Source organism: Rhinopithecus roxellana, chromosome 11 (genome assembly GCF_007565055.1).
Source record: "Rhinopithecus roxellana isolate Shanxi Qingling chromosome 11, ASM756505v1, whole genome shotgun sequence".
NCBI classification, from domain to species: domain Eukaryota; kingdom Metazoa; phylum Chordata; class Mammalia; order Primates; family Cercopithecidae; genus Rhinopithecus; species Rhinopithecus roxellana.
The window spans coordinates 120,351,776-120,375,351 of record NC_044559.1 but is presented as its reverse complement, the minus strand read 5'-3'; the positions used below and the strand labels follow the sequence as shown (position 1 = coordinate 120,375,351).

At 37.3% G+C, this 23,576-nt stretch overlaps 1 protein-coding gene across 3 annotated transcripts in view; it reads left to right on the top strand.

Moving 5' to 3' along the window:
* The window catches only part of NEBL (nebulette), a 116,157-nt gene extending 93,092 nt beyond the window's left edge, over nucleotides 1-23,065 (top strand). For all 3 annotated transcript variants that reach the window (XM_010367580.2, XM_010367582.2, XM_010367583.2), the window contains 2 exons: nucleotides 15,736-15,842; nucleotides 17,118-23,065. In XM_010367580.2, the coding sequence (XP_010365882.2) occupies nucleotides 15,736-15,842; nucleotides 17,118-17,294 (284 nt within the window). In that variant the 3' untranslated portion in view covers nucleotides 17,295-23,065. The remainder of the gene's footprint in view (nucleotides 1-15,735; nucleotides 15,843-17,117) is intronic.
* Nucleotides 23,066-23,576: the final 511 nt, after the last annotated feature.

The window sequence follows — 23,576 nt, the reverse complement described above, 5'->3', positions numbered from 1 at the left end:
TCATTTTACATCTCTACTGTGTTACTTTGATTTAAGAACAGAGGTTTTTATTTAACCTTTACCAAATTTTGTTTTGATTCATGAATAGTATTACTTGAAATTATCGTCACTGCCTTTTGGCATTAGATTCGCTTAACTTATATTTTATTTGACACACAGCTCCTTTCGTGGAAAGGATCCTGATGATTTCAGCTTGTTTCACTGGGAGGTTTCCTTTGGTCTTTGTGTTTGCCTCTATTTCATTGCCTGCAATGTGTATCCGCTTTCCGGTATTACTTTGTGTTTCTTTGGTTTTCCTTGACTTGCAGTTTTCTGGTATCGCAAGTACTGGCATGTGCTTGCAATGTCACCTGGTGTTTACCTGCCCCGATTTGAACTTGTATTCAGTTTTGCTTCAGGTAAGCTATGTGTTTCTGTTTTCCTCTGGAAAACATAGGATATGGGAGTGTGATGGGGAATGAAAAACAGATGCACTTTTCAAAATAGACATTTTCAGCTTTCCAACCTCATGACCTTTCCCATTTTGCTGTGAGAGAATCCTATGGGGATGTCCTAGTCCTGCCTTAACTGACTGAAAGTGAGTTTTGAATTTTGTGGCAGTTTAACCCACCCTAGCCAGGCTGTACTTCCAGCATTTCATCCCATGTAATATGTATTCAAGAGTTGCAAGGGATGCCTCAGTACTTTCTGGAACTCTCGGTTTATTGTCCATAGCATATGTCAAGAGGGCAGTGCACCAATTGTGCAGCCAATTGCCCTGATGTTTTACTGGTACCCATGACTCCATCTGCTCAGTCACCAAACATTTATCTTGTATCTCATATGTATGAGATACTGGGAACACAAAAATACAATAAACAGTCACTGTTTTCAAAGAACTCACATTCTGGTGGGTGAACCAGTTGCATAAAACCATTGCGCTCAGGAAAACATTGTGATGGAGTATTGCATAGGGTTAGAAATAGCCAAGTAAAGGCCAGGCATGGTAACTTATGCCTGTAATTCCAGGACTTTGGGAGGCCAAGGCAAGCAGGTTACTTGAGGTCAAGAGTTCGAGACTAGCCTGGCCAACATGGCAAAAACCCTTCTCTACTAAAAATACAAAAATTATCTGGTTGTCATGGCAAGCACCTGTAATCATAGTTACTCAGGAGGTTAAGGCATGAGAATTGCTTGAACCCAGGAGGTGGAGGTTGCACTGAGCTGAGATCACACCACTGCACTCCAACCTGGGTGACAGAGTAAGAACCTGTCTCAAAAATAAATAAATAAATAAATAAATAAATAAATAAATAAATAAATAAATAAAATAGAGAGAGAGAGAGAGATAGCCACGTAGAGAAATGGGAAAGGAATGTTCTAGGCAGGAAAAGGGCAGATGAGAGAGAGCATAGCGCATTGGGAACTTGGTATAGTTCAGCACATCTTGAGGCTGTGTGTGTAGATGGGCTGAAGAAGAAGTCTGGAACTAGAGTGTGGGCAGTGCTGAACCCCAATCTCTGCAGAGACAGGGCTCAAGGGAACATGGTCCCAGCACACTTTCCTTGGATTTTATCCTGTAGGAGACTTAAACGCTATTTAGAGGACCAGTGACCTAGACTTGGAGTTGAGTGGAGTCTCTTCTATGGAGGTTTAATCCATTCGTGGAGCTTTTCTAAGAATCTGGTCTGCATTGTTTAGATTTTCACCAAGAAATGGACTCCTCAGGCATCAAGAGACCTTCCCAGTGGTTCGCTAGAGGGGCTAATGATGTAGAAATAGTATGGGTAGTTTTTTTTTTTTTTTTCAAATATCGCAACCTCTCTTATTGTGGGCATTTGTTGTTTATGCAGAAGAGCAGAAACACTGAAATTAGATAACCAGAAAAACCTACTAGAAAATACACTCCTAGAAAAGGAAACTTTAGCATACTGTTGGTGGGAATGTAGATTGGTAGACCCGTTATAAAACAGTATGGAAGTTCCTAAAGAAATTAACAATAGAACTACCATACAACTCAGCAGTTCTTCTTCTGGTTACACACCCAACCCAAAGTAGATGAAATCACCACCTTGTAAATATACCTGTACTCCCATGTTCATTGCATCTTTATCATAATAGCCAAGATATGGAAAAACTTAAATGCCCATCAAAGAATGAATGGGTAAAGAAAATGTGGTATAGATACACATACAATGGAATATTGTTTAGCCTTTGAAAAGGAGATCCCGCCGTTTGCCGTAATATGGGTGGACCTAGAGGACATTATACTAAGTGAAATAAACCAGACATAGAAAGAAAAATATTGCATGATCCCACTTATATGTGGAATCTGAAAAAGAAAGATCAAATTTACAGAGATAGAAGATAAAACAATGGTTACAATGGGATTGGGGGGGTGGGGAGATGTAACTCAAATGATATAAAGTAGCAGATATGTAAGATAAACACATCTAGAGATGTAACATATAGCATGGGGACTGTAGTTAATAAAATTGTATTAGAGATTTTTGTTAAATAAGTGGATTGTAGCTGCCTTTTGCTGTCACTCTCTTTTGCGCTGTCTCTGTCTCTCTCACACACACAAACACACACAACTGTGTCAGATGGTAGGTATGATAATTTGCATCACTATAGTAACCATTTTACCACCGATTATGTATCCCATAACATCATGTTGTAAACTTCAAATATACATGAGATTTATTTAAGAAAAAGAAAATACACTCCTGATTTAGAACTATATATCTTCATTTAAAATAAACTTGCTAGTGTTTTTATTTTAGCCACTGCTTCAGTTTTCTGAGTACTGATTGGTCACCCTTCAAGATCACTCCCCAGTCCAACTCCTTGCTAGCCTGACTTCTGTAAAGAATGTGCAGTCAGCAAGAGAATTTCAAAATTTCAATTGTACTTCCCAACTATATTTGAGTGTTATTTCCAAACTGAATTTGAGAAGTTGGTTTAAATTTGTCCCAAAAATGCTCTTGTGTTTAAATTTGTCCCCTTTTGAAATGTGTGCTCTGCTGGGCTCTGGTGAGAAGGTGCTGTCTTCATTTAAGTTTAGGAAGATATGAAGAATTGATGATTGAAATACTAAATGTCTCTGATGAACCAGGCATGGTGGCTCAAGCCTGCAATCCCAGCACTTTGGGAAGCCGAGGTGGGTGGATCACTAGAGGCCAGGAATACAAGACCAGCCTGGCCAACATGGTGAGACCTGGTCTCTCCTAAAAATACAAAATTAGCTGAGTGTGGTGGCATGCACCTGTGGTCTCCACTACTTAGGACGCTGAGGCAGGGGAATCACTTGAACCCAGGAGGTGGAGGTTGCAGTAAGCCAAGATTGTGCCACTGCACTTCAACGTGGGTGACAGAGCAAGAATCTGCCTCAAAAATAAATAAACTTCTGCGATGAATCTAATCATTAGAGAAATGAATTATTTCTTTATAATGTAAACTCCAATTTGTAGGCTATCACATGATTATATTTTACCATCTAGTCTATACATCTAGCCTGTGAAAAAACAGACATTATACATTGTTAGCAAGTATTCATTCATTCTATTAATTCCCTAAGAAAAAGTTTCGGGCTTCTGATTGAATTTGAAGCCCTTAGAAAACTTGTATTCCTAGTCTCAATAGAAATGGAATGAAAGAAATGTCATACGTTTTCTCTTCTGAGTGTGAAGTTGGGGAAAGGATCAAATACTAATGAATAGCACTTGTTCTAGAATGCACATGTGTCTTTCATCGATTTGCCAAGATTCAGTCCAAGGGTTCCCTATATGTGTGAAGGAGAAACATCTGATACTTAAAGTAGAAACAATAAAACATTAAAAATATATTTCCTGTGAGACTGAGTTGATTTGGAGAAAGAGAAGTTTTGATCATCAGGAGGGATATAAATGTGGCTCTAGCATGTGTGTCAAATGAGAAAACTTTTTGGGAAGAGCTTCATAAACTGTAAAGTGACATGCATGTAAGGGAGAAAATAGATATTCCTGCTTATCGGATGGTTGAACATTAGCAAATGAAATGAAAGTAGTCGTTTTTGGTTTATATAGATTAAAATCAATGTCCAAGTTGGATCATAGACTGAACAGATATGCATACTTACCTGTCTGTCTCATGTGCAAAACAGTAGAGTCATAATGTGATCTCCGCAGTCACAAATTTCCCTGCTTTTCTCCCACTTTCCATTTCAGTCAGGTGCCCCACATGAAGCCCTAGGCATGTAGGTCATGCGGATTGGTTCCTGACTTTAGAGGAACTCTTTAAAATTTCCACGTGCTGGAAATAATACAGTGGGGAAATAGCATATGAATTTTCTGCATTTTGCTTGCCCATTATCTGTGGCCCTGGCTCTTGGTCATGTATTTCATCCCCTGTGGCCAGATTTGCTACTTCTTACTGCCTGATCCTTCCCCCTAGTATTTCTGATATGCCCATGCTACTTTTTTTTTTTTTTTTTTGTAATTAGAAACAGGGTTTTGCTCTGTCCTCTAGGCTGGAGTGCAGTGGCACAATCCTAGCTCACTGCACCTCTAACTCCTGAGCTCAAAGGATCTTCCTGCCTCATCCTCTGGAATCACTGGGAGGACAGGCATCCTCCATCATGCCTGGCTAGTATTTTTTGTTTTGTTTTGATTTTTGCAGAGATGGGTCTTGCTCTGTTATTCAGGCTGGTTTTGAACTCCTGACCTCAAGTGATTCTCCCATCTCAGCCTTCTGAGTTGCTGGGATTACAGTCATGGAACCACTGTGCCTATATTTTTCATTCTCGTCCTGGATCTTATTCTTGTGCCATATCTCACCCGTGTGTGTTAAACTTGTCTACTGTTCTGTCAAGTTCTTACCTTGCTCCTGTCTAACTATCCCTATGATTGTGTACAGTCAACCTGTTAACCTCCCTACCTGGCAGGGAATCTTCATACCTGCCTGTTTGTTCAGACCCACATAGAGAATTTGTGCTCTCTGAGACCCAGTCATTCACACTTACTTTCTTGTATTTCTGTGATCTTCAAATCATGTTGGGGACACATTGAGTCAGTTTTTTTTTTTTTTTATATTTTTTTAGTAGAGACGGGGTTTCAACGTGTTAGCCAGGATGGTCTTGATCTCCTGACCTCGTGATCCACCCGTCTCGGCCTCCCAAAGTGCTGGGATTACAGGCTTGAGCCACCGTGCCTGGCCGAGTCAGTTTTATATATATCTATTTGTTGGAAAATATATATGTGCTCATTCAGCAATTTAATCAGCACCAAGATATGCCTATTTATGATATTTAGTGTTGCTTGTTACTTAGGATGTCTAGTGTAAAGCTACATATGAGAACTTCTTATGGATTGATGGTATTGTCTAAGGGTCAGTATTAGAATACACTAGTTCCTGAATACTAGTTCAGGAAAAACCAAAGGCAATGCCATTTTAAGTCTTTAAAAAAATGTTATATGCATTGATCCAATAAGTATTTCCAGAATATCCTCTGCAGTGGAATAATGACAATTTCTTTCATTGTACTTGAGTAATGAATCTTCATATTAAATATTGATTTATACAACATGGGCAGTAGTATTCACTGAGGAAAATTGTGATTTGCTGTGAGCAGACTCTTCAGTCATGGCATGATTTGCATCTACAAGCTAGTCTTAGGGATAGGGATACGTAAGTGGAAATAGCATCTCTGTCTACCTGCCAGTTGTATGTGCTGAATTGCTTTCATCTTATCAAAGAACTGCCCAAAGTCATGGAGTTCTTGTCAGGAAGCTACATATGTATCTGCACTGTACATTCCTTTCTTTTCTTTTTGTCTTGTTTTGGGGTATGGCTCACACGTGTTCGTGTGCACACAAACATGTACCATATGGATTTTGTGCCGTGAGAATAATTATTAAAGACTCTATAATTTGGGGAAGAAATTATTTTCTTTTTCCTCCCTGACAATTCTGCTTATATTTGTGGTTTGAATTATAGTTACAACTTGGAGAGTTTATCCTAAGAGAGCTAAAATGAGAAACAAATCTGAGGGAACAAAATGGAAGTTGCAATTCAAATCTAAATGTAAGAGTAAATGGGCTAGATTATTCTGAAGTAAAATAGCAGAAATTCTAAAATCTAAAGCTATCTAGTTGTATTTAAACCATATTATGGTTTAACTCAGTTCTGTCGGAACATTTGCAGACTAATTTTTTCTAGAGAAAAAGCAGTTGGCTTCAAAATCTGATTTTCTTGGTTTGTGAGGCTAATCAAGTTTAACTGGTGGATAATTACAAATACAACTAATGTTGTGTGTTTTTTTCAATATTTAGGAACTGCAGATTCCCCAAAATAATATTTTAGAGGAGGTCTTTTTTTTTTTTTTTTTTTTTTTTTTTTTTTTTTTTCCTTTTTTGAGACTGAGTTTCACTCTTGTCGCCCAGGCTGGAGTGCAATGGTACGATCTCAGCTCACTGCAACCTCTGCCTCCTGGGTTCCAGCGATACTCCTCAGCCTCCTGAGTAACTAGGATAACAGGCGTCCACCACTATGCCCCACTAATTTTTGTATATTAGTAGAGGTGGGATTTCACTATGTTGACCAGGCTGGTCTCAAACTCCTGACCTTAACTGATCTGCCTGCCCCAGCCTCCCAAAGTGCTGGGATTACAGACATGAGCCACCACACCCAGCCTAGAAGTTCTTATTTGAGACAACTAAGTCAAATATATCAGTGAAATGCTGAAATGTAATGTCTGCATGTGTAGTTTAAAAAGTACAAAGTACCTATGTTTCCTTTTGCAGTTAACAGGCAATAAAGAATCTTTAATCCATTAATATTTTATTTAAGGAATACTATAAACCTGGTTATTTATATTTAGGGAAGAAAATGGTTAAAGATCTCTTGGAATTAATTGTATTTTCAACTAAATCTTTCATATGTCGATGGCAGCATTGCTTATTCTAATAGTGATGGTGGGAGGTGTTTTTCAGGCAGCGTTGTACACAATGACTTTGAAGATTGTTAGGTGCCATCATTAGGAGGCTATTGTTACTCAGTGGGAATGTGGTTGAAGTCACATTAGGAGATGTGATATTGAACATAGGCTTGAAATTTATCATGCAAGGTAAGGCGACTAAATAATTGCCCTTGGATAAAATAGGTTGGTATCAGCAATGGGAAAAAGAAACAAAAATTAAACAGGCACACACACACACACACAATGCACACGCACACACTTTCTCTCCCCAGAGACCTGTCAGATGCTAAAATGACTCTTACAATAAATCTAAAAGTCATTGCTTCAGAAATGATGCTACTTTATTTGAGCTTGCTTTTCCAAAAGTAGATGAATTGCTGTCTCTATAATTTCTTCCAGAGATGTTTTAGCATACTTCATCAACCACATACACACAAACTTCTAGTTGGATGTTTACCACACATATGCACACAAATTAATGACAAATAGAGTAACCTCTATGAGCCTAACAAGCCTGACTGGCACATATCCCGTGCATTTAACCTCATTTTTCTTTACCTTTCCCTCTTTCTCACTTCTACTGCCCCAACTGGGAAGGTTTGACTGCCTCCTTTTCAAATTTCAGATCCAGTCTTACTCCTAGAAGCTTCTCTGCTCACCATACCATAGTGTGCTTACACATTTCTGAATTCACAGTGGTTATTTTGAAATGAATCTCACACTGGTTTGTCATTTCTTCTGTAATAATTTGGGTTTAGTATAGTCAAGAGTTTGGGTTCTGAAGTCAGATTTTTGGCATTAAATTCTGGCTCCCCCTTGTTTCTGATATTTGACCAAGTTACTTAATCTGCTAACCTTCAGCTCCTTCGTTGGTGAAAAGAAGATTGTGGTGGCAATTGCGCCAACTAAAGCATGCGACATGCTAAGGAACATTGTAAGGAAGCAAACTGAACATCCCAAATTGCCCGAAACTAAGGATGTTCCTGAAAAGCAGATTTAAGAGCTAAACTAGTAAAATCTTGAGCTAATGGGGTTGTAAACATTTAACTTATATTATTAACTTTTTATTGTATGCAGATTCTGTATTCCTGGGGAAGTAAAGTCTTATGTTACCTCTTTCCCCCACTAACTTTCACAGGGGTACACACCTGAGTGCTTAAATACTTTTATGTAGGTTGCGTTTTCTTATAAAGATTTACAGGTTGCACAATATGAATGTGCTTAATGTCAAACAACTGTACACTTAACAATGATTAAAATGATACATTTATGGTATGTATATTTCACCACAATAAATAGATTTGCAATCTTAAAATAATAATGGCAGTAATTGTTTTATTACTGTAAGTAGTATATATTACTGTAGTATGGTCAGCAGTAAGCAGGATATAGTATATACTATAAACAGGTTATATTATAGGAATAGAAATAAAATTTAGTTAAAACTGGAAAATTAAAACAAAGATAATATGAGAGTCTAGAAGAAGAGAATTGATTATTAGGATCCTAGCATTGGCTTGACAGAGAATTTTTGATTTTGCAAAGATGTTTTAGGTTGCACACTTCCTCTTTCCTCTCAGCTGATGACCATCAAGTCCTGCTCTGCTCCGCCCCAAAGAAATGGGGTCCGCTCCCCCTTGCTGCTTTGTGGCACTGGCTTTCCCAGGAATGTTGCATGCTAACCTCCAAATTATTCTACAATGAGCTTTTTCTTGACTTGGATTTCTTCCTGCAGTCCCAGGCTGCTTTCTGAGGCCCAGGTTCAAACATTTGCTTCCACAGATATTGGAAACAAGGCACTGGGGGAAAAGAGGGAATTGGGGAACAGTGTGTTTAAAATAGAGCCACATATGTCCCTGAATTCCTGTCAAATGGGGGCGAATGAAGCCAGCCAGTTCAGTAGGTCTGCATTGTGGCTGCTCATTTGAAAAAAATAAGACATCAGCCAGGCACAGTGGCTCATGCCTGTAATCCCAGCATTTTGGGAGGCCAAGGTGGATTGATGGCTTGAGCCCAGGAGTTTGAGAACAGTCTGGGGAATGTGGAAAAACCCCATCTCTACGAAAACACAGAAACACTAGCTGGGTGTGGTAACATGCGCCCGTAGTCCCAGCAACTCGGGAGGCTGTGGTGGGAGGATCACTTGAGCCTGGGAGATGGAGGCTGTAGTGAGCTGAGATGGCATCTCCAGCCTCGGTGACAGAGCCAGATCCTGTGTCGAAAAAAAGAAAAATAAGACAGCATTATGCAATTTCCTTTACCGCCACCCTAGATTCTGATTTATTGTAATTGGTGTGGGGGACCTGAACGTAGTACATTTGAAAAGATCCCAGGCGATTTTCATACGCAGTCAGGGTTGAAAACACTGCAAGTAACTGATTCTTCCTCTGTCTTCAGTCCTTAATCTCCTGTCCTTCCTTTCCGGAGTTTGTTGCTCCTGCTGAAACTGAAGATTTAGTATATAAAACAGTAATGATTGTTTTTATTTTTAAATGATTCCCAAAGCTTGAGCTTGATTATTTTGTATCATGACGATTAGGCATGTCTTTAAAACTTGGTGGTTTTAACTCAATTATAGAACACTTCATTTTTATATTGAAATCTGTGTATTCTTAGTTTATTACGCAGTAAGCCTGTTTCTTAGGCAGTTCCTTATTCAGAGCTTATAATTAAGAATCTGCAAACTAAAGTCTAGAGGCAATCTGGCTTGCTTCTGTATCCTGCAGGGAAGGAAAAGGGGTTTCTGTAGTGCTAAGAATCCTTTCAGATTACAAAACAGCATCTTGTTTCTAGATTATGTATAAGCTTTGTGGATTTAGCTCCCACTTATGGCTTGTGATCAAATGTGAATAGGACTTGAGGCTTTGACATGAAACTCTCAGTGACACGTGTAAAAGCAATTTGAGCAGAAAGGTCCATGCGATGGCCCTATGTTATAACCAAGCAGCACAGCCACCTTACTCATGGACTAGACAGGATTTTTTTTTTTTTTTTTTTTTTTTTTTTTTTTTGAGACGAAATTATTTTGCTCTTGTCACCCAGGCTGGAGTGAAATGGCACGATCTCAGCTCACTGCAACCTCCTCTTCCCAGGTGCAAGCAATTCTCCTGTCTCAGCCTCGTGAGTAGCTGGGATTACAGGTGCTCACCACCACGCCTTTTGTATTTTTAGTAAACATGGGGTTTCACCATGTTGGCCAGGCTGGTCTCAAACTCCTGAGCTGAAGCAATCTACCTGCCTCGGTCTCCCAAAGTGCTGGGATTACAGGCGTGAGCTACTGTACCCGGCCAGGACTAGACAGGATTTAACTAGGCTCTAGTTCATTATTTAATACTTTTTTCAAAACTAGCAGATATTCATACTTTCTCTTTTAGCAATTCCTCTCTGTCTCAATAGGGGTTCTTTGTCCTAAAAAGAAAAACAAAACCTCATTAAGTTCTTTGACATGCATTAGCTGATAAAACAGTAGTCAAGTATTAGAAAATATGACAATAATTGCATTGTATCCTAGACTCTTTATTGGGAAATTTCTGAATGGTGATTTTCTCCCTTTTTCTGGGTTTTTTCAAAAAGTAAGCCCATAAAAAAAACTCAGATTATTTTCTCTTTTCACATTACATCTATAGTTAGTCCATAAAGTACTATTTTTTCTCTTTTCTTTCTTTCTCTTTTTCTCTTTCTTTCTTTCTTTCTTTCTTTCTTTCTTTCTTTCTTTCTTTCTTCTTTCTTTCTTTCTTTCTTTCTTTCTTTCTTTCTCTCTCTCTCTCTCTCTCTCTCTCTCTCTCTCTCCTTCCTTCCTTCCTTCCTTCCTTCCTTCCTTCCTTCCTTCCTTCCTTCCCTCCCTCCCTCCCTCCCTCCCTCCCTCCCTCCCTCCCTCCCTCCCTCCTTCCTTCCTTCCTTCCTTCCTTCCTTCCTTCCTTCCTTCCCTCCCTCCCTCCCTCCCTCCCTCCCTCCCTCCCTCCCTCCCTCCCTCCTTCCTTCCTTCCTTCCTTCCTTCCTTCCTTCCTTCCTTCCTTCCTTCCTTCCTTCCTTCCTTGTTTTTCTTTGTATTCAGAATTTGGCCATCGACTGTATCTCTATAGTCATTGAGGGGCCTTCAAAACCTTCCCCTTATCTTTGATGACTTGAAACCTTAACTGTGGCTTCACTACACACATAATTTTTCTGCTGCCTTCCTGTTCAATCTCTCAGCCTCTGCTGTATTTTGTTCTGTAAAGTGGGAATGGTATCTGTTTTAGATAGTTGTCGCAGTAATTAAATGACAACATACAAAGCACCATGCACACCACGGACACTTAATCATATTCTCTTCTTTCACGCACTCTGTGTACATCCCCCACAGTGAAGTTCCTTTTGAGTACTCTTCAACCTTTATTGTGGGTACATTTCTTCCTTTCATTTACTCTAATTTTTGTGTATTTACATATATTTCCTCTTTTTTCCAGTTTTAGATTTGGTAAACTTCTTAAAATGTTCTTAGCAGGGTGCAGTGGCTCACGCCCTTAATCCCAGTGCTTTGGGAGTCTGAGACAAGAGGATTGCTTGAGACTGGGAATTTGAGACCAGGTTGGGCAATGTAGCAAGATCCTGTTTGTAGGAAAAAAAAAATTAGCTGGGCATAGTGGCATATGTCCAGCTACTTGGGAGGCTGAGGCAGGAGGATCACTTGAGTCCAAGAGTTTGAGGCTGAAGTGAGCTGTGATCACACCACCACTCTACAGCTTGGGTGACAGAGTGAAACCCCATCTCCAAAAACAAAACAAAACAAAAAAACTTTTCTTCCTCCCTTTCCATCTTCTCCTTGATGATCTTCACATGCATTCACTTCTTTATCTTGGTTTTATCTCTTTCCATTTTAATAATAAACATTAAACAGAAACTGTTAGTATAGGCTATCTGTGGAAGTACTTTATTGTACAGTAGAAGAGATATTTTGATATTATAAATATTGTAGAATATTCCAAATAGAGCCTGAAATGCTAAGAGCTTTAGTCAGCTTCTAGATCTTTGGTCAATAAATCTTATCAATGTGAAATGAAAGTTGAGTCACACTTGTGTGTATTTTCGTTGACTTAGTATAACTAAAACTATTATTTGTGGCCTTAATGTTGTTGAAATAAAACAACCTGTCAAACTCAAACTCTTTGGTTAGAAAAGCCATTGTCCCCCATCTGTAGCAATGCTAATGGTACCTGATTACTAGTTTAATAAACAGGGCACTACGCTTTTACTCTTTGATTAAAAAGCCCTTGTTTGTTGCCAAATTAACCTAACATCTTGCTTTTTAAAAAATCCTTTGATTCCACGTGTTCATGGAAAAAATCTCATACATGGAATAACTATCTTTCAACCAAATTCTCAGTGAACCCGATGTAAAGCCATTGTTTTAGATTTCCTTTTCCTCGTTTTACCTAAGTTTCCAAAAAAGGCATTCATGTAGCATAACAATAAAAAAGCAGTGTTTATGCAAAGTCTTCTTAAATTGCCATTTGCTTTTACTAAGTTGGTTTCTTTAGGCTTTCAATTATGTTTGTCTTTTTTTTTTTTGAGACAGAGTTTCACTCTGTTGCCCAGGCTGGAGTGCATGCAGTGGCATGATCTCGGTTCATTGCAACCTCCTCCTCCCGGGTTCAAGTGATTCTCCTGCCTCAGCCTCCTAAGTAGCTGGAATTACAGGCACACGCCACCACGCCCAGCTTATTTTTTGTGTTTTTAGTAGAGCTGGGGTTTCACCATGTTGGCCAGGCTGGTCTCAAATTCCTGACCTCCAGTGATCTGCCCGCCTCAGCCTCCCACTGTGCTGGGATTACAGACGTGAGCCATCAGTTATGGTTTCTTATAACCCCGTAGGAGTTCCCTAAAAACTCTTTTATTGTACCAAGTGTAAGGTAGATAAGTAGGTTTTATAATCTCAAAGAAACTTTTTAATAAGTAATTCAGCCAGAAGGCAAATGAGACTAATCAATACAGGCATGAAGATAAACTGCAAGGGCTAGACAGATGGTTATAGTTACTGGAAAGTTTCTCATTCTAAACTCTCTTCCTTGCTCTCTCCAACATATACACGTTTAGGACTAATACATTACTTTCTTTTCTTGCTATATTTGACAGTAGCACAGGTTCCGTTTGAAAGTCAGATATAAGTAAGGAGTAGGCATAAATATACCTTTTGTGTGTGTGTGTGTGTGTGTGTGTGTGTGTGTGTATACACATACATATATATATATATATATATATATATAAAATTTGAGATAAGGTCGCTGTCTGTCACCCAGGCTGGAGTGTAGTGGTGAGATCACATGGCAACCTTTACCTCCCAGGTACAAGCAATCCTCCCACCTCAGCCTTCCAAGTAGCTGGGATCACAGGCATGTACCACCACACACAGCTATTATTTTAATTATTATTGTTGTTTTTAGTAGAGATAGAGTCTTGCTATGTTGCTCAGGCTGGTCTCAAACTTCTAGGTTCAAGCAGTCCTCCTGGTTTGGCCTTCCAAAGTGCTGGGATTACAGATGTCAGCCACCATACCCAGCATACTTATTTTTTGAAAGCCAAAATGAGAGAACATTGTTAAGCAACATTCTTGAATTGTCAGTACTTAACGGGCACTAAGCTGGGACTGTGATGTATAAACTAGGTGAACCTAAATGTATTACAGAGTATGAGATAGCCTATTTTCCCAAGTTTTTCAGTGTCCATTCCTGAAAGTTTTTCCTAAACATTTAAAGATGGCTGTGCTTACCTCTACACATCAAAACTTAAAGTTCATAGTTAAATGGTGTAACAATGAATTCGAATTTAATTTTTATAAATTTACACAGATGTTTATATTTAATCTTTAACACTTTACAAATAGATTCAAGTAGTAATTAATGAAGTCATGAGTTGTTTAAATGATTAAAAACTAGTGCAAGACTAACAGTCTGGGATATGCAGCCTGAATAATTTAATTGGAAATAACCCTAAGTAGCCAGTGACATTTTGTTAATTGGGTAAAAGGCCAGGTGCCCAGGCCCATCCGTGCTCCAGGAGAGCAATTGTTTCTGTCACCCCTTTTCTTCCTTGCATGCCTTGAACATAGTGGATAGTAATAATTATTGTTACCATTTGTGAAGGCTTACTGTGTGCCAGGAAATGCAGTGTGCTCTGTGCACACATTAACTGATAAGTATTTGCTGAGAGGAGAGGCAGTGAATGAATAAATAGTCAGTGCTTCCAGATTCTAATACATAGAAAAGCCTCCTTACTTAGCTAATTAAGAGGGCCTGGAGATCTATGGGAATTTCATTCTTTTTTCTGCGTGAGTGGATTTTGACAATATCCTTAATATCTCTTGACATCAAATATTTAAATTTTGTTGATAAAGTTAAAAAGTGTTCTTTTCTGAAGTATTTGATATTTAATGATGTTTTAATGACTACAATATACTATAATTCAAGTGGAGATCTTGGCTATTTCTTTTTGGTCCCCTATCTGGACATTAAGCATAATTTGTAATAACTTTATAAGATAAATTCACTCAAGAACTATTTTAAAAAATCCCCTTTCAATCTGATATAATTATCATCTGGAGAACATATTCAATGATTTGTAATTTTCTGATGATTAAACTTATTTAAAGTATTGATGATCTCACTTATCATTAAAGTGAATTTTCTACTTATAAAATATTAATTATTCATAACACCCAGAATTAAATCTTATTTCTTTTAGTATAAAAACTGTTCTGAATAAATCAACCCATTATAATTACTTTATATACTCAATATGATTAAACAAAAATGGCAAACTATTACGTATTTTATAGCACATATGACATATAAATTTTACTAATGTAGCATATAAATTATTCAAAAGACAATGAAGGGCATGCTGTGAAAATACCCTCATTTATAACTCATGTTTCTGGCTACAGGTAACTTAAATACATTCACAGAGAAACACACAAGCTTATGTCTGCTGATTCTGTGGGATTTTAAAATCTAGCTTCTATGTTGGCTTCTCTAGAATTTTGAGCTCTTCAAAACATGAACTATGCCTTTTGAATGTCATAATTAGTGGTTTGGAGAGCACAAACTAAATGAATACTATTTTGATATTTTCTTAATATAAAACAATAATATTTATGAAATTCTTTAAGTGGTTTGGTTTCTCGGGCTTTTGTAACATATTTAGCTGACTTATTTAGTCCTGATTAAGTCAGCTGAATATCACTTATTCATAAAATAAAGACTTCGTATATTCTAAGTAAATGTTTCTTTAAAGGGTGTAGACTTTTTAACTACTGACAAACATGTTGCTAAACATACGTTATGTTTGCCATCTTTGTAAAAGTAACATTCAGCTGTATGTCTTGAAATATTGACAGTATCTGTTATATCAGAAATACCCTGTGAAAGTATTTATACTCTGTCATTAAATTCCTTTAAAATTCTTATTTTTCTTTTGGAAAATGCCTAAAAGGATCACATGGTCAAATAAAAACATGATTTCATTAAGGGAGTATGAAAAATTTTTGTTTATGTTTTTAACATAGCATCTGCAATAGAGCAACAAGAATGTTTAAAGTATGTTTAACTGCATGCCAAACTGAGTTTCTTTATGTTTCCCTAATTACTAAGATTTCTACTAATCTAGAGATCACTTACAACACTGCAACCCAAATTTCACAACACTGAAAAGGCATTTTGTTTCAGAAGCTTCTAGCAGAGCATAACATCACTCTGAGGGCTTGGGATGGGTGCTTCGAGGCTAGCTTTAAGGAATCTTTGTGTGTGTGTATGTTTAACATGCAGCACCTGTTCTTCCCGGAGCCTATCAGCAAAGCCATTCCCAAGGCTATGGCTACATGCACCAGACCAGTGTGTCATCCATGAGATCAATGCAGCATTCACCAAATCTAGTAAGTGTCCATTTGATATGTTCCTCCTTATCTGGTCTTCCCATTTCACCTCAAGCGTGTAAATACCTGTGGAATAGAGTTGAACTGAATATTGGGTATTTTCATTCAAAGATAAATGATGATGTGTTGCCATTTATACAACTCTTTTGAAGGAAGCACAAAACTTACAGAGGTAAACTGTTGAGAAAGGAAGGCAATAATAAGCATTATATAAAATATTAAGACATCCAAAGAATCTACCAGTACAATATCCTAGTTGTTACTTCATGATTGGTACTAGCTGATTATGATCTTTATTCAGGCCTTAGGAGCACAGGTATTGATGGTTGTATTTACAAGTTCATCTTACAATGAACACAAAAGCCTAAATTATGTGGCCAAAATGTATCTTCAAATCCCGCATTGGAAATCTTGAGGAACTGGTTCATATATTCAGTGTAAAATTTGGAAGCAGTGTTCAACATTTGCTAGTTATACTTGGCTTCTCATGCAGAAATTTCTTCTACAAGCCCTTGACCTAGTCTCTTGGTCTTTGCCTCAACACCTAGAAAACTCTTCTACACTGTCCGGTAACTTGAATTGCTCTAAAATTCTTTGGGTCCCAGCCAATGTCCTCAGTCTGTGAATATGCTTGATTTTGAGATTGTCTGATGTTAATGTTAGCTAAATACTTAGCCGTAAACAAAAACAAATATAGGAAAACTCATTATAATCATAATATAATAAGTACCATTGAGTTACGTACCTTAGCATTCAGAACATTTATATGCTCAATTTCTCCCACAGTGATACAGAAACCTATATAGTGAATATATTGTGGGTTTTTTCTTTCATTTGTTTTACATATTTTTAAGAGGAAATAAACACTTTTAGCATCTACTTAAGAAAAATACATTGCCAGGAGAGATTTGGACTTCTCTGACATAGGACGAGTTTTGTTCTCTGAAGAATATGAAATCATGTATAATCTAAGGTTTCTGGGGTTATCTGAAGTTGGGGGGAACTTGGCTTTATTATTTCAAAGCCTACTTTTTGATGGGGTAGCTGTTGTATTTAGTGACGTTTCTATCCCTGTTCCAAAAATATTAAGCTTTTTGCTAGACTAGGAAACTTGAGATCAGCACGATGAGATGCTAGGTTTACAGATTTCCAGAGATCCGTGTGTTTGAAAACATTCCTAATAGTTACTTTATGTGTGGGTTGATGTGTTGTGATTGGAATTTGTGACTGTAGCTATTTTGGTATTCATCGTATAATCCCTTCTTCCTTTCTCAGAGGACCTACCGAGCCATGTATGATTACAGTGCCCAGGATGAAGACGAGGTCTCCTTTCGAGACGGCGACTACATTGTCAACGTGCAGCCCATTGATGATGGCTGGATGTACGGCACAGTGCAGAGAACAGGGAGAACAGGAATGCTCCCAGCGAATTACATTGAGTTTGTTAATTAATTATTTCTCCCTGCCCTTTGAGCTTTATTCTAATGTATCCTAAACCTAATCTTTTTAAAAGATAGAAGATACTTTTAAGACAACTTGGCCATTATTTTACAATGATGTATCCTTCCTTTGACAATTAGACACACAGGTACCAGGAAGAAGGAATGACCTCTGGGCTGAAAACAGCAGCATTTTCAGTAATTCCTACACACAAAAATCATTGTGTCTGGACACCTGGTGCTGCTAATTGTGTTCATGGTTTCCTTTGATTGGCTATTGAACCCTTCTGGGAAATGTATTTTTGTAGACTTTACTAGAGATGTTGATTGTCCCTTAAATGTAGTGTGTATGTAAAACTTCTTAGCTGTCACTTTGAAATCACCCCAAGCCAATTCTCTTAACGTGGTAATGCAGCCAATAATTTAAAACCCGTTTTGCTTTTGAGTCATGAGGCAATTTCCAATATTAGTGAAAATTGCCCAATATAGTAAGTGTAAACAGTGGCAGAAGGACAGTCTGGTTAAAATGATATTGACTGGTAGCCTTAGGGATCTAGAAACTTCTACTAAACAGAGAAATTTCCTTGTTCCCTAGGCTGACTGGGATCTATTTATTTCTCATTTGTACCAAGGCATCTCCTACTCTCTATTTATATTCTATGGACCCAAGTCTATGCTCCGTTCCATGGAACGTCAGGACCAAATAACTTCACAGCTACTCTGCAAAGGGCAAATTAGAATGTCATTGATATAATTTCCCTAGTAGCATTTACCCTGTTGCATGTCATGTAGATTCAAGCTTCTGTAACATAGGCAGCTGCACTGCGCGTTCCTATTATTGAAGCAGAAGGGTGACTGATACCTAAAAGCCCTTTCTTCCGCTAGTTGCCAGCTCATCAGAAAACATACTTTGAAAAGATGCTTGAGATTTTCCTCCTGCATTGCACTCTAGTTTTGAAGGATTTACACCTTAGGAAATAACATGTATAATCTAGTAAATAAGCGATTTAGGTGTTCCGTTGAACAGCTTTGATTCACTTAATGCCACCATGGATTTCAAAGTGAAGAAAATGTAACAGGAGCCAATGAAGCAATGGAAGCTGGAGTGTGACTAGAAAAATACCTGGCAAACAAAGTTACCAATTCCATACAGAGATGGTCTGGTATCTTCTTTTGGAAAATGGTATTCAAATTCTGGAATGGAAATCTAGCCACCAAAACTGGTTAATCAAAAGACGTCCTTTTCCGTCTTCTGGCTTTTTTTTTCTAAATCATGTTTAAGGGAATGAAACAGGAATGTCATCAGAGATTTTTCAGTACAGGCCCGAGAGCCTGTTCTCTAAGAAAGAAATCGTTGCCATGTTTTGATTTTCGAATAAGTGACTTTGCAGGCTTTTGCTAGCCCTTGCTGGTGGGTCTTGAAATTTCATGCAGAGCCTGCAGTCAAGGTCACCAAGCCACTGGCGCCCATCAGCAAGCCTGTGTCTTTCTGATTGTGCCGTTTACTGTGACCTGCAACAGGGTAGCATTCATTTAGGGTCTGATTTCACAGTTATGATAAACCGAAAAAGCAAACATTGCGAAAATGTACTAAAATGTATGGGTCTTGGGGATATCTGCCTTATATGTTATATTCAAGGAAATTAACAAAACATCCTGTAAAACATCTTTTAAGGAAGTGTTTACTAGTCCAAAGGCCAAAGCTAATTTATTTACACTTTAGAAAAGTTAGCACATGCTTTTGAAAATCTGTGGTTTCATTTTATTAGGCTAAAAGAGCAAATAAGCTTTATTACACTGAAGCTACATCTATATGTCACTGACATGAAGTTGAAAAAATAAACGCAGGCAAATAACCAGAGACTTCTTTAAAGGGGGTTTGGCTGGTTTTCTCTCATTGAAGTGGCCAGTCGTGATTCAAGTGATAAAACCCCTTATCTGTTTTGGTATGTTGTACACAAACCTACAAAAATAAACTGAACTTGCAATATTTTTGCAAGAATATCTGTCATTAAAACTGAGGATAAAATACCTGCTCCATTTTATTTTACTAAGTATGTATTTACATTTCACCAGGCAGGCCATTTTCTTTTGTGATTATAAGAAAGAGTAGTTGTTGATTAAATTTTCAGACTAAATGTAGGACAGGTACAATTTTGGGATAAATAGCACATTTGTAGGAACCGCGATGAAAACTGACTTGAAATAATGCTTGTAATCAGGAAAGTAATTTCATCCACCGATTTCAAAACCAGATTCACTGAACATAAAAGTCAATACATAGTTGAGGAATAAGTCTCCTAAAAGTTTAAGCTTCATGTAATAATGTTTGCATAGCAAAATATTTCTGCTTCAAGCCTTTAGGAATTAAGATCTGATCAGAATTCAACTAGAGGGTAGTTATTTTGCAATGAAGACTAAAACTGAACAAGATACTGCATGCTTTTGAGGCCATAATTTGGTAGTGTTGGCAGTTGTTAATAAAGCTTGTCAGGATGTTAAGACTCTCAGGAGAAATATTGGAAAAGTATATGTATAAAACCAAAGTGCTATTTTTAAAAGCATCATTTAAACAAAATTACATGCCTGAACAACTTTTACACTTTCCATGTCCTTCCCTCCCACCTTCAATGGGGCAACGAGTATCTCGTGCATAAAGCTGACAGCTAAAGAAGATTTTAAAAATTGAGTTAAAGATGACTGTGTAAACGTCCAAGCACAGAGAGCATGCACCTGTCTTTCTCAAGTTTGATGTGTTCTCAAGCCTGGCAGAAGCACAAGGAACAGTTTGATATACTTTTAAAAGGTTCTGAAAACAAAGCTGTATGGGGATCCTCTCTCTCTCTCTCTCTCAAGCAAAGTATAGCAACAGAATATATTGCTTTTGTCATAAGCTTTTGTAGTATGTTTTTACTAATAATACTTGTTCTGTAGAAAGCTTTCTATTTCTAACCTATGGCAAAATGAATCCTTCATGTCTTCTTGTTATTGTTTACACACTTGCAGTGTAGCCCAGTTTGAAATATTTATCTGGTTATCAAATGTCCATGGAGGAGGCTCTTGATGATCCCAGGTCTCCCCGACCTCCATACACCACACAGGCATTTGTAAGCACAGTTTCCACAAGCACCTTGTAGGAATATGGATGAGATTAGACCAGCCCCTCTCTGGCCACTGGGTTTATTTCTTGAAGAAGATGCAGATCTGGTTTTTCCAATGTGCCACAGTCTTTTTACCTCTTCTCTGTGCTGAGCTTGACAGCACTCTGGGAATGAGGAACAAGACTTTTCTAAAAAGACAGTGGAAGTTCAAGGGGTGTACCTCATTTTCAGGTTCATCCATCTCCAGTGGAATGTTTTCAGTAAAAGGTGAAGAAAACGTGTGTGATCTTTAATAACACATCCCTATAGAAAGTCGATAAAATATATACCAAAACTATATACAGATATATACAAATATAGGTGCCTTTTTGATTACTCTTGTTTGTCTAGTATGGTCTTGGAAAGAAAACCAAGCAAGCAAGTTGCTGCGTATTCTGTAGTAATATTTTATTACACATGATTGATATTTTTGTGGTAGGGAAGTAGGATGCTCCTGACAGATATTAAAGGTGTTAGCTGATGATTGTATTTTATCTCTAAAGATTTAGAACTTTAGAAAATGCCCACTTCTTCCCTCTATTTCTGAAAGGTTCTTTGTGGATTTATATACAGTTGAGCTATATAAACATTAACTTTAGATTTGGGATTTAAAATGCCTATTGTAAGATAGAATAATTATGAGGCTGGATTCACTACACAAGATGAACTTCACTTCATAAATTAATTATACCTTAGCGATTTGTTTCTGATAATCTAAAAGTGGCTAGATTGTGGTTGTTTTGGGTAACATGATATGGAGGTGGGAGAGCTTTTAGTTAAGAAGCTATGTAAACTCACAAGGATGCTAAAATAAAAGTCTCTGAAGTATTCCATGCCTTTTGTACCTTTTCCTGGCAACTGTCAACTATTGATCAAAAAAGTCAAGGCATTGTATGTTGCTTCTGTGGTTATTATTCCATGATGCTTAGACTACTTGAATCCATAAACTTGGAAGAATCTTTGAGCAAATTTTCTCAATTGTCTATATGACTTCAGTATATTCATGGGAATTCCATAGGATTTTTTGTGTTTGATATATGGTATCCAGTTTGCATAGTATCTACTTCTTTGTAATCCAGTTGCTGTTAAGAATGATGTACTTTAAAGGAAAAGAGAAAACTGCATCACAGTCCCATTCTCCAGTGTCCATGCAATGAATTGCTGAGCATTTAGGAAGCATCACCAGGTGTATTACAGGCATGATGTGAAACTTGATATTTGACCTGTGATCAAAATTGAACCATTGTGCAGTTTGGCTTCTATTTGCTTCAAAATATATAGAATTGTGGTTGATGATTAATTTGCAAGCCTAACTTTGAGAGTGTAACAGTTTTGAAGAAAACATTGAATGTTTTCCAAATGAAGGGGCTTCACAGAATGTTACAATGTCATTAATATAATTTGGCTTTTGTTATGCAAATTGTTAACACCAGCTATTAAAATATATTTTAGTAGAAATGCTTTAATTCATATTTTTTTCCTCTACACTGTGAATCTTTAAGCCTTGGTGGACTAGAGCAACATCGTGCTGCCCAAAGGACTAACCTATGCAAACTAGTTCACATTTTAGTGGATGTCGCAGTTAATGTGTAATAAGACATTATTTCCCCTGCATAATGTACAACAGCATTGAAATGACACATTAAGCCTAGCATCACATTGTATAGTATAGTCACTCACAAACCCTTCAAGGCTACCCTAATCATTAACATTAATATTTGTTTAAAAGCAAATCACCGATTTAGCTATTGAAACTACTTGAATGACAGCAAACCAGGAATGACAGATGGCTGTGTCAGCAATGGCTTTAATGTGTTCCCTGCAAGTGATCTCCTATGATAAAACTGCGTTCTCAAATGCACTCTCTTCAGGGTCTTAATATTCTGTGTCTTCTCTCTGTATTTGTAAAACATTATAACACATTAATTTCCTATCTCTACACATTTGGTTTGCTTAAATAAATGCAGGATATAAAAAAATGGTTCTACTTCTTGGCTCTCACCGTGGTTTCCTGGAGCATGGGTTGTTAGATGTAAGTAATGCACCCTCATAATACCCTGGGTCTGAGGTTTAACATGACAACTCACATCAAATCACATCAGAGGTGTGTGCTGGCTTCAGTATATTTACATTGCTGAATCAGTCAAGATATTTTCCTCCCCCAAACGAACTTAGTTGTAAGTGATAACAATATTATGCTTTTCCAAGCTCAGTATCTTTCTGAATTTATATCAAAGCACTGCAACAATGCTTCATTGTAGTTAACTTCTTTCAAGAATAAATTCCTCATATGTCCTCAGTAGTACAATTCTAATTTCCTTATATTCGTAAGATGAAAGAAATGGCTTGGAGCATAGAATAGAAAGTGCGCAAATTGAGTACATAAAATGGGAAGAAACTGATTTCTCAGCTAAGAAAGGCTCATTTATCATAGAACACAATTGCTTTTTTTTCCCCCTTACGCTTCCGATCATTGAAAAAGTGAGTGATTCCCTATTTTTCACTCTCATATAAATCTATGCGATTTGGATGCTAGTCTTACTGTATTATTTTGTAAAAGTTGCTCTTTGGCTCATAATCCTTCCTAATTGTAAATTGATAAACTTCGTGGATGACATCTCATAGAATAAACACTTCTTCCAAATATTGGATTTTCTGTTTTTTATATTCCATAAGTATGAAATGAATATTTTGATAGTATTATGAATTAAACACACCATATTTGAAATTACAAGGCAGCACAGTTATTTATTTGTAGAATTTACTACCTTTTTTTCCCCTCTGAGACTATTTTTTTTCCATTCACGATTATAAATTTACTGTTTGCAACCCAGGCCACAGAGTAAATGAATACCTTAGATTTTTTTTTTTTTTTTCTGACAAAAAATAATTTAGGTTTTAAATAGACTGTGCTTATAATTTTATTATCTTAAGCATTTGTGAGGTTAGGTGTACAGGTAACTATGACATACCCACCAAACAACTTTTCTACCAAAATAACTTTCTATAAAAATACTCATATATAATAAACTAAAAAGTAAAAAGGGAAAGTTTTGCTCTTTTCTTTATATAATCTGCTTTGATATGGTTTGACTGTGTTCCCACCCAAAATCACATCTTGAATTGTAATCCCCATCATCTCCCTAATCTACACG